At 51.0% G+C, this 12,601-nt stretch overlaps 1 protein-coding gene across 1 annotated transcript in view; it reads right to left on the bottom strand.

The window, feature by feature from the left end:
* Positions 1-12,601, bottom strand: part of smarcal1 (SWI/SNF related, matrix associated, actin dependent regulator of chromatin, subfamily a-like 1) — a 68,248-nt gene that overhangs the window by 28,364 nt on the left and 27,283 nt on the right. Inside the window, exons 5-7 of the mRNA XM_038790328.1 lie at positions 9,824-10,007; positions 9,113-9,263; positions 2,524-2,685 (exon numbers count right to left, since the gene is read on the bottom strand). Coding sequence (XP_038646256.1) covers positions 2,524-2,685; positions 9,113-9,263; positions 9,824-10,007 — 497 coding nt within the window. The remainder of the gene's footprint in view (positions 1-2,523; positions 2,686-9,112; positions 9,264-9,823; positions 10,008-12,601) is intronic.

The raw sequence follows: 12,601 nt of genomic DNA on the forward strand, positions 1-12,601 counted from the left end.
GGCAAAAAAATGCTAGCACAGCCTCCAATGCCCACGTCCCAGGCATTGCACAGCCTGCAATGCCCACGTCCCAGGCATTGCACAGCCTGCAATGCCCACGTCCCAGGCATTGCACAGCCTCCAATGCCCACGTCCCAGGCATTGCACAGCCTGCAATGCCCACGTCCCAGGCATTGCACAGCCTGCAATGCCCACGTCCCAGGCATTGCACAGCCTGCAATGCCCACGTCCCAGGCATTGCACAGCCTGCAATGCCCACGTCCCAGGAACAAATAAGAAAAGGAGGAATTTCCTCAGCCAGAGGGTGATGAATCTGTGGAACTCTTTGCCGCAGAAGGCTGTGGAGGCCAAATCGCTGAGTGTCTTTAAGACAGAGATAGATAGGTTCTTGATTAATAAGGGGATCAGGGGTTATGGGGAGAAGGCAGGAGAATGGGGATGAGAAAAATATCAGCCATGATGGAATGTCGAACAGACTCAAGTGGGCAGAGTGGCCTAATTCTGCTCCTATGTCTTATGACTGCAGAACTTGGATCTGATGCGTTCGTTGTGGAATCGCTTAACTCTGTCTATTACTTGCTGCTTATCCCGTTTAATACACAGGTAGTCCTGTGTTGTCACTTCACCAGGCTGACACCTCATTTTTCGGTCTGCCTGATGTTGCTCCTGGCATCCTCTCCTGCACTCTGCATTGAACCAGGGTTGATCCCTGGCTGGGCGGTAATGGTAGAGTGGTGGATATGCTGGGCCATGTGGTTACAGATTGTGGTTGAATACAATTCTGCTGCTGCTGATGGCCCACAGCGCCTCATGGATGCCCAGTCTGGATTTGCTGGATCTGTTTGAAGTCTATCCCATTTAGCACGGTGGTAGTGCCACACAACACGATGGAGGGTATCCTCAATGTGAAGACGGGACTTTGTCTCCACAAGGACTGTGTGGTGGCCACTTCTACCAATACGGTCAGAGACAGATACATCTGCATCAGGCAGATTGGTGAGGATGAGGTCAAGTACCTCACCACCTGCTACAGTCCCAGTCGAGCAGCTACGTCCTTTTGGACCCGGCCAGCTTGGTCTGTGGTGGTATTACCGAGACAGCCTTGTGATGATGGGGAGATGCCGGCGTTGGACCGGGGTGAGCACAGTAAGGAGTCTTACAACACCAGGTTAAAGTCCAACATCTCTGTTTCAAACAAACAGGACTTTAACCTAGTGTTGTAAGACTTCTTACAGTCTTGTGATGGACACGGAAATCTCCCACCCAGAGTATATTCTGTGCCCTTGCCACCCTCAGTGCTTCCTCCAAGTGGTGTTCAACATTGAAGAGTAACTGATTCATCAGCTGATGGTGGCAGGTACGTGGTAATCAGCAGGAGATTTCCTTGCCCATGTCTGGCTGGGGCCATGAGACTTCAAGAGGTCCAAAGTTGACGTTGAGGACTCCCCAGGCAATTCCCAACTTGATGCCACTGTGCCACTATCTCTGCTTGGTATAGAATCATAGAATTTACAGTGCAGAAGGTGGCCATTCAGCCCATCGAGTCTGCAAAAAGCCCTTGGAAAGAGCACCCTACTTAAGCCCAACACCTCCACCCTATCCCTCTTTATCCCCGTAACTCAGTAACCCCACCTAAACATTTTGGTCACTAAGTCAATTTAGAATAGCCAATCCACCTAACCAGCACATCTTTGGACTGTGGGCGGCACCCGGAGCACCTGGAGGAAACCCACGCAGACATGGGGAGACAGTGACCCAAGCCGGGAATCGAACCTGGGACCCTGGAGCTGTGAAGCAACTGTGCTAACCACAATGTTACCGTGCTGCCCAGACATGTCCTGACATTGGGACATGACCAGCCAAGGAACGGTGATATCAGGGTCATTATCTGTACGGTATGATTCTGAGAGTATGACCATGTCAGTCTGTTCTTGACTAGTCGATGAGAAGCTCTCCCAACTTTGGCACAAGCCCCCAGATGTTTGCAAAGAGGACTTTGCAGGGTTGACAGGGCTGGTTTTGCCATTGTCGTTTCCAATGCCTAGGTTGATGCTGGGTGGTTTATGTCGTTCTGTTATCTTTGCAATGGTTGGATGTAACAGAGCGTCTCGCTCGGCCATTTCAGAGGGAGGCAGTTTAAAGTCAACCACATTTCCTTGGGTCTGGAGTCACATGTAGGCCAGACCAGGTAAGGACGGCAGATTTCCTTCCCTAAAGGACATTAGTGACCCAGATGGGTTTTTACGATGACCGACAATGGTTTCATGGTCATTGTTAGGCTTTCAACTCCTGAATTTTGTAAATATTGAATTTAAATTCAATTTAAACCTGGTCCCCAGAATATTACACTGTGTCACTGGATTACCAGTCCAGCGTCCGTCCCCTCGCTGGTGCGATCTGTTGCTGGGCTCAGTGTAGACTATCCCTGTGCGTCTCTCACACGTGACAATTGGCATGTGCTGCACGATGACCAGAAATACAGAAGCAGCTCAGGAAGACCAAATAAATACCGAGTCCACTTACGACGATGATGACCCGGAAGTGTCTCTCCACCAGCTGATTGCGTAGTTTGGAAAGCAGGTCGTAGCTGATGATACTGACGTGGGAGGATGAAAATCGATCTTTCCCTGTCAGCACCACATCAATAGTCTCCGTCTCTAGAGAAGGCAGCCATTGGCTGAAAGCCTGCAGAAACAAAAAATATCAAGCTTTGAACTGCCCAATCCAAAGAATGCACCTTGACACAGTGATGGTGACCAACAAACGATCACACTCACCTTCCCGGGGCCAACAGTAAACAATGACACTCCCCGGGGACACCCCGTAAACATTGACACTCCCAGTAAACACTGACACTCCCCGGGGACTCCCCGTAAACACTGACACTCCCCGGGGACTCCCCGTAAACACTGACACTCCCCGGGGACTCCCCGTAAACACTGACACTCCCCGGGGACTCCCGTAAACACTGACACTCCCCGGGGACTCCCCGTAAACACCGACACACTCCCCGTAAACACCGACACACTCCCCGTAAACACCCCGTAAACATTGACACTCCCCGGGGACACCCCGTAAACACTGACACTCCCCGGGGACTCCCCGTAAACACTGACACTCCCCGGGACTCCCCGTAAACACTGACACTCCCCGGGGACTCCCCGTAAACACTGACACTCCCCGGGGACTCCCCGTAAACACCGACACACTCCCCGTAAACACCGACACACTCCCCGTAAACACCGACACACTCCCCGTAAACACCGACACGCTCCCCAGGGACTCGTCGTAAACACTGACACACTTCCCCGGGGACTCCCATAAACACTGACACACTCCCCGGGGACTCCCCGTAAACACCGACACACTCCCCGTAAACACCGACACACTCCCCGGGGACTCCCCGTAAACACTGACACACTCCCCGGGGACTCCCCGTAAACACTGACACACTCCCCGGGGACTCCCCGTAAACACTGACACACTCCCCGGGGACTCCCCGTAAACACTGACACACTCCCCGCGTAAACACTGACACACTCCCCGGGGACTCCACATAAACACTGACACACGCCCCGGGAACTCCACGTAAACACTGACACACTCCCCGGGGACTCCCCGCAAACACTGACACACTCCCCGCGTAAACACTGACACACTCCCCGGGGACTCCACATAAACACTGACACACGCCCCGGGAACTCCACGTAAACACTGACACACTCCCCGGGGACTCCCCGCAAACACTGACACACTCCCCGGGGACTCCCCGTAAACACTGACACACTCCCCGGGAACTCCACGTAAACACTGACACACTCCCCGGGGACTCCCCGTAAACACTGACACACTTCCCCGGGGACTCCCCGTAAACACTGACACACTCCCCGGGGACTCCCCGTAAACACTGACACACTCCCCGGGAACTCCCCGTAAACACTGACACACTCCCCGGGGACTCCCCGTAAACACTGACACTCCCCGGGAACTCCCCGTAAACACTGACACACTCCCCGGGGACTCCCCGTAAACACTGACACACTTCCCCGGGGACTCCCCGTAAACACTGACACACTCCCCGGGGACTCCACGTAAACACTGACACACTCCCCGGGGACTCCCCGTAAACACCGACACATTCCCTGGAGACTACCCGTAAACTCTGACACACATCAATGTAATTAATTCTTAATTTCCCTCTGAACTGAACAGATCGCCTGGACATGGGCACGGGAAGCATCACACTGATTATCATAGATTATGATAGAATTCGAAATGAAATGAAAAGAAAATTGCTTATTGTCACGAGTAGGCTTCAATGAAGTTACTGTGAAAAGCCCCTAGTCGCCACATTCCGGCGCCTGTCCGGGGAGGCTGGTACGGGAATCGAACCATGCTGCTGGCCTGCTTGGTCTGCTTTAAAAGCCAGCGATTTAGCCTGGGTTTGGTTTAGCTCACTCGGCTAAATCGCTGACTTTTAAAGCAGACCAAGCAGGCCAGCAGCACGGTTCGATTCCCGTACCAGACTCCCCGGACAGACGCCGGAATGTGGCGACTAGGGGCTTTTCACAGTAACTTCGTTGAAGCCTACTCGTGACAATAAGCGATTTTCATTTTCAAGTGAGCTAACTTTACAGTGCAGGAGGCCATTCGGCCCATCGAGTCTGCACCAGCTCTTGGACAGAGCACCCTACCCAAGATCAACACCTCCACCCTATCCCCAAACCCCAGTAACCCCACCCAACACTAAGGGCAATTTTGGACACTAAAGGCAATTTATCACGGCGAATCCACCCAACCTGCAAATCTTTGGACTGTGGGAGGAAACCGGAGCATAGAACATAACAGCGCAGTACGGGCCCTCGATGTTGCGCCGACCCTGTAAACCATCTGAAGCCTATCTGACCTACACTATTCCATTTTCATCCATATGTCTATCCGGTGACCCCTTAAATTTGGCGAGTCTACTACTGTTGCAGGCAGGGTGTTCCACACCCCTACTACTCTCTGAGTAAAGAAACTGCCTCTGACATCTGTCCTATATCTACCACCCCTCAATTTAAAGCTATGTCCCCTCGTGTTGGTCATCACCATCCGAGGAAAAAGACTCTCACTGTCCACCCTATCTAACCCTCTGACTATCTTATATGTCTCTATTAAGTCACCTCTCAGCCTTAACGAAAACAACCTCAAGTCCCTGAGCCTTTCCTCATAAGACCTTCCCTCCATACCAGGCAACATCCTAGTAAATCTCCTCTGAACCCTTTCCAAAGCTTCCACATCCTTCCTATAATGTGGTGACCAGAACTGCACGCAGTACTCCAGGAGCGGCCGCACCAGAGTTTTGTACAGCTGCCCGGAGGAAACCCACGCACACACGGGGAGAACGTGCAGACTCCGCACAGACAGTGACCCAAGCCGGGAATCGAACCTGGGACCCTGGATCTGTGAAGCAATTGCGCTATCCACAATGCTACCGTGCTGCCCACTGGTCAGTCTTCAGCCATCAATACACCCCAAATGATATCAAGAACTGCAAAGGCTCTGGACCCCGACAACAACCCCGCACTAGTACTGAAGACCTCTGCTCCAGAAGCTGCTGCGCCTCTAGCCAAGCTGTTCCAGCACAATATGGACATCTACCTGACAACGTGGCAAATTTCCCAGCTAGGACATGTCCACATAAAGGACAAATCCAACTGAGCCCATTAAAAATAAAATTGTACACGGGATGTGGATGTCACTGGCTGGAACAGCATTTTATTGCCCATCCCTGAGCACATGCAAGAGTTAACCACATTGCTGTGATTACAGCCCCATCAATCTACCACATTGCTGTGATTACAGCCCCATCAATCTACCACATTGCTGTGATTACAGCCCCATCAATCTACCACATTGCTGTGATTACAGCCCCATCAATCTACCCTCAATCATCAGCAAAGTGTTGGAAGAGTCAAGCGGCACTTACTCAGCAATAACCTGCTCATTCAGGTTTAATTTGTATTCTGCTGACTCACTCGGTTCCTGACCTTTTTGCAGCCTTAATTCAAAGATGGACAAGAACTAACTTCAGAAGGAGCCCTTGTAAAACTGGAGTCAATGAAAATTAGGGGGAAAACTCTCCATTGGTTGGGGTCATAGCACAAAGGAAGATGGCTGTGGTTCTTTGAAGGCAGTTTCCTCAGTCTGGGAACATCACTGCAGGACTTCCTCAGGGAAGGGTCCTAGGCCCAACCATCTTCAGTGGCTTTCCCACCATAAGGTCAGAAGGGACATTCGCTGATCACTGCAGAATGTTCAGAACCATTCCTGACTCCGCAAATTTTGAAGTAGTCCACATCCAAATGCGGCAACACCTGAACAATATCCAGACTTGGGCTGATAAGTGGCAAATATCATTGGCACCAAAAGTGCCAGGCACTGATCATTTCCAAAAACAAAGTATCTAAGCAAAGAAACATCAAGGGGAAAACAACATTTGCTGGGGTGGTATACAGACCCCCAAACTGGTGGTAATGTTGGGAATATTTTAAGATAAAGATAGATAGTTTTTTGAAGAATAAAGGAATTAAGGGTTATGGTGTTCGGGCCGGAAAGTGGAGCCGAGTCCACAAAAGATCAGCCATGATCTCATTGAATGGCGGAGCAGACTCGAGGGGCCATATGGCCTACTCCTGTTCCTAGTTCTTATGTTCTTATAGCATTAGACAGGAAATGAGAGATGCACGTGATAAAGGAACACCTGTGATTATGGGTGACTTTAATCTGCGTATAGATGAGTGACTCAAATTAGTCATGGGTGGCACGGTAGCACAGTGGTTAACACTGTTACTTCACAGCCCCAGGGACCTGGGTTCGATTCCCTAGCCACCACATTGCGGTACCTGTTCAGGTACACAGAAGGAGAATTCAGAAAGTCAAAATCACCTAACAGCACATCTTTCGGGATCCGTGGGAGGAAACCAGAGCACCCGGAGGAAACTCACGCAGACATGGGGAGAACGTGCAGACACCGCACAGATAGTGACCCAAGCCGGGAATTGAACCTGGGACCCTGGCGCTTTGAAGCAACATTGCTAACCACTGCTACAGTGCTGCCCAACTGACACACTCACCAGGGATCCCTGTAAATGCTGACGCACTCCCCAGGGACCGCCTGTAATGACACAATTCCCGGAGACCCCCTGTAAATGCTGACGCACCCGCCAGGTACTGCCTGTAAATACTGACAATTCCCGGGGACCTCCTGTAAATGCCGACACACTCCCCAGGACCCCCCTGTAAATACTGACACACTCCCCGGGGACCACCTGTAAATACTGACACACTCCCCGGAGACTCCCTGTAAATACTGACACACTCCCCGGAGACTGCCTGTAAATAGCGACACACTCCCCGGGGACCGCCTGTAAATACTGACACACTCCCCAGGGATTCCCTGTAAATGCCGACACACTCCCCAGGACCCCCCTGTAAATACTGACACACTCCCCGGGGATTCCCTGTAAATACTGACACACTCCCCAGGGATTCCCTGTAAATACTGACACACTCCCCGGGGACCACCTGTAAATACTGACACACTCCCCAGGGATTCCCTGTAAATGCCGACACACTCCCCAGGACCCCCCTGTAAATACTGACACACTCCCCGGGGACCACCTGTAAATACTGACACACTCCCCGGGGACCACCTGTAAATACTGACACACTGCCCAGGGACCGCCTGTAAATACCGACACACTCCCCGGGGATTCCCTGTAAATACAGACACACTCCCCGGAGACCCCCTGTAAATACTGACACACTCCCCAGGGATTCCCTGTAAATGCCGACACACTCCCCAGGACCCCCCTGTAAATACTGACACACTCCCCGGGGACCACCTGTAAATACTGACACACTCCCCAGGGATTCCCTGTAAATAGCGACACACTCCCCGGGGACCGCCTGTAAATACTGACACACTCCCCGTGGACTGCCTGTAAATACAGACACACTCCCCGGAGACCCCCTGTAAATACTGACACACTCCCCAGGGATTCCCTGTAAATAGCGACACACTCCCCGGGGACCGCCTGTAAATACTGACACACTCCCCGTGGACTGCCTGTAAATACAGACACACTCCCCGGAGACCCCCTGTAAATACTGACACACTCCCCAGGGATTCCCTGTAAATAGCGACACACTCCCCGGGGACCGCCTGTAAATACTGACACACTGCCCAGGGACCGCCTGTAAATAGCGACACACTCCCCGGGGACTGCCTGTAAATACAGACACATTGCCCAGGGAGCCCCTGTAAATACTGACACACTCCCCGGAGACCCCCTGTAAATACAGACACATTGCCCAGGGAGCCCCTGTAAACACTGCGCACTGCCTGGGGAGCCCCTGTAAATACTGACACACTCCCCGGAGATCCCCTGTAAGTACAGATACACTGCCTGGGGACCCCCCTGTAAATACTGACACACTCCCCCCCCGGAGACCCCCCAGTAAGTACAGATACACTGCCTGGGGACCCCCTGTAAATACTGACACACGACCCGGAGATCCCCTGTAAGTACAGATACACTGCCTGGGGACCCCCTGTAAATACTGACACAGGGGGGTCTCCGGGGGGGGGGGAGGAGTGTAAGTACAGATACACTGCCTGGGGACCCCCTGTAAATACTGACACACTCCCCCCGGAGACCCCCCTGTAAGTACAGATACACTGCCTGGGGACCCCTGTAAATACTGACACACTCCCCCCAGAGACCCCCCTGTAAGTACAGATACATTGCCTGGGGACCCCCTGTAAATACTGACACAGGGGGGTCTCTGGGGGGAGTGTAAGTACAGATACACTGCCTGGGGACCCCCTGTAAATACTGACACACGACCCGGAGATCCCCTGTAAGTACAGATACACTGCCTGGGGACCCCCCTGTAAATACTGACACACGACCCGGAGATCCCCTGTAAGTACTGGGATTAGCTGATAGCTGTGTGTTTCTGGGAAACTGAACTCGGATGCTCTGCTTCAGCCATTTCAGATCATTGTGACGAAGGTGCTGGATTTGAGAAGCGGTCTCTCCCGCTGTGAAACAACAGCCTGTACCTGTGCCCAGGTGAATCGCACAGAGGATGGAGCAATCACGAGTACTGGCCACTCTTTGCGGTAAATCGCAGCGATGCAAATGGCCTGAAGGGTCTTCCCGAGCCCCATGTCATCAGCCAATAGCAGACGGCCTCCCCGAGATATGGCAAAACTGTGGAGACACAAAGTCTCAGTGACCATCACCAGGAAACATACACGACGTACCTCCAATTATAAGCATGAGGCCATTCAACCCATCTATCCAGGAAACCCCAGCAGATCCGCCAGCACAGTCTGACTGCTTCCTGAATAATAGAAATGCATTATGCTAAAGGCCATGGGGCTAACTGGCAAAAGATTCCAGAATAGCTTTTCAAAGGGAAACACAAAAATATTTGAAAAAGATTTTGCTGGTGGGGAAAGATGGAGAACGAAATTAAGGAAAAAGCCCTTCAAAAGGGCCTGGGAACTGCCTTTGTTCTATGATTCCCTGCATCAAACTTCCATAATTTAACAACAAATTAGTTGGTCTGAAACCGATGAAACAGTCCGAGTAATGGAAAGTTATATTCCCAGGTTGGGGCGAGGATATGAACTGCCTGCAGCTAAGGAGAGAGAGTTGTTTGTGGTCAGGAAGGGGGACTAGCTGCAGGTAATTAGCCGCTGCCTTTCCCAAACCTCCCGGCCACACTGATTATCGCTGTAAATTCAAACACTGAGACTGGGGCTTACTTCACTCCTTCCCTCTGGAACGGCATTAGGCTGTCGACGAGTTTGGAATCGACAGACGACAGGTCAGCCTCTGGGATCTCTGGCGGCTCCGGACAGCTCTTTTCAAATTGGGACTGGAAAATCTCCAGCACTCCTCGAGGGAACGGCTCGATTTGCACAGCAGTGATCCTCGACAAGGCATCAACTGAAATATACAGGAAGCCAAGCAACGAGAAGGAAAACAAGTTAAAAAGACTAATTTCTATTGGGTTTCACCATCTCAACAACATCTCAAGTTGTTTTTCATACGGACATTCGAATTAGCATCAGGCCCTCGGCACCTCGAGCCTACCCCACCAACCTCCAAGGGAATTACACAAAGGCCTGGCCAATGGAGAAGACCAGTCGGAAGCACAAAGGATCCCGTAACCTTTTCTGAAATTCTTAACAGTTGAAACATTAAGAATCCAGACTAAGACATATAAACATCTTCTGTCAAGGCCAAAGTGGACAAGTGGGACTCATGTCACATGACCCCCCCCCCCCCCCCCCCCCCCCCACAGCTGGGAGAGTCAGTGACCCCATCTAGGCTGAACTCCAATCAGTCAGCTACCTTTCATCAAACCAAGTGGCAGCCAGGCAAAGGGTTAGAAAACAGAAAATGCTGGAAAAACTCAGGACTCATTTTCAGACTTAAGAGGGAGAAGTGAGATGGATTTTTTACTGATTAAGAGGGGGTGGGACAGGTGGAACAAAATAGAAGGTCAGGGTTGAGTGGGAGTCAGGAGACATTTGACAAAGATGTCATGGAACACAAGACAAAGGGAGTGTTCAAGATGTGGAGATGCCGGTGTTAGACTGGGGTGAGCACAGTAAGAAGTCTTACAACACCAGGTTAAAGTACAACAGGTTTACATAGAACATTACAGCGCAGTACAGGCCCTTCGGCCCTCGATGTTGCACCGACCTGTGAAACCTCTCTAAAGCCCATCTACACTATTCCCTTATCGTCCATATGTCTATCCAATGACCATTTAAATGCCCTTAGTGTTGGCGAGTCCACTACTGTTGCAGGCAGGGCATTCCACGCCCTTACTACTCTCTGAGTAAAGAACCTACCTCTGACATCTGTCCTATATCTATCTCCCCTCAATTTAAAGCTATGTCCCCTCGTGCTAGACATCACCATCCGAGGAAAAAGGCTCTCACTGTCCACCCTATCTAATCTTCTGATCATCTTGTATGCCTCAATTAAGTCACCTCTTAACCTTCTTCTCTCTAACGAAAACAGCCTTAAGTCCCTCAGCCTTTTCCTCATAAGATCTTCCCTCCATACCAGGCAACATCCTGGTAAATCTCCTCTGCACCCTTTCCAATGCTGCCACATTCTTCCTATAATGAGGCGACCAGAACTGCACGCAATACTCCAAATGCGGCCGCACCAGAGTTTTGTACAACTGCAACATGACCTCATGGCTCCGAAACTCAATCCCTCTACCAATAAAAGCTAACACACCGTACGCCTTCTTAACAACCCTCTCAACCTGGGTGGCAACTTTCAGGGATCTATGTACACGGACACCGAGATCTCTCTGCTCCATGTACATAGATCCCTGAAAGTTTGTTTCAAACACTAGCTTTCGGAGCACTGCTCCTTCCTCTTCAAGACTGAAGAAAGTGACAAAGGTAAGATAGCAGAATGTGTTAATAGCAGAACAAGGGTCAGCATTCTGTGACAACTCCACAGCCTAATGCCGTTCCAGAGGGAAGGAGTGAAGTAAGCCCCAGTCTCAGTGTTTGAATTTACAGCGATAATTAGTGTGGCCGGGAGGTTTGGGAAAGGCAGCGGCTAATTACCTGCAGCTAGTCCCCCTTCCTGACCACAAACAACTCTATCTCCTTAGTTGCAGGCAGTTCATATCCTCACCCCAACCTGGGAATATAACTTTCCATTCTGTGACAAAGCTGAAGAACAATAGCCCGGTTTCTTTTTTTTTGTGGTGGAGGGGTCATTGGGGTTAAAATAATGGATTAAGAAAGTGGGGTCAAGGTGGAGGAGAGCGCTCATGGCTTGAAGTTGTTGAACTCAATGTTAAGTCCAGAAGGCTTCCAATCAGAAGATGAGATGCTGTTCCTCCAGCTAGTGTTAGGCTTCACTGAAACATTGCAGGTGGCCAAGGACGAACATGTGGGCATGAGAGCAAGATGGTCAATTCAAATGGCAAGCAAGAGGAAGGTCAGGGTCCTGCTTACAGACGGAGCACTAACTTCCCCCATGTACAGGAGACTATATTGGGAGGAAGAAATAAAGCAGGCCAAATTAAAGGAGGTGCAAGTGAAACTCTGCTTCATGTGAAAGGAGTGTTTGGGGCCTTGAGCAGTGGGGAGGCAGGAGGAAAAGAGGCAGGTATCACACATTCTGCAATTGCATGGGAAGGTGACACGGAAAGGGGGAAGAAGAGTTGGGGATGATGGAGGAGTTGACCAGGTGGTCAGTCCCTGCAGAATGCTGACATACGAGGAGAGGGGAAGATGTGTTGGTGACGGCATCATGCTGGATTTGCCAGAAATGGTGCAGGATATTCTTTTGAATGTGGAGGACAGCGAGTTGAAAAGTGAGGAGAAGGGGAACGTTGTCATGGTTCTGCCATTCTTTGATCCAGAAGTCTGATAGCGACAGAGCATCATATTGTTGCATAGCTACGCACCCTGCAGCTTCCAGCCTCTGCATCCATGAGGAGGCACAGTCACCCTAACCCCCACCTCTGATACCTGACTTTCTTAATATAGTGTAATCTG

The sequence above is a fragment of the Scyliorhinus canicula genome, chromosome 2 (genome assembly GCF_902713615.1).
Source record: "Scyliorhinus canicula chromosome 2, sScyCan1.1, whole genome shotgun sequence".
NCBI lineage: Eukaryota > Metazoa > Chordata > Chondrichthyes > Carcharhiniformes > Scyliorhinidae > Scyliorhinus > Scyliorhinus canicula.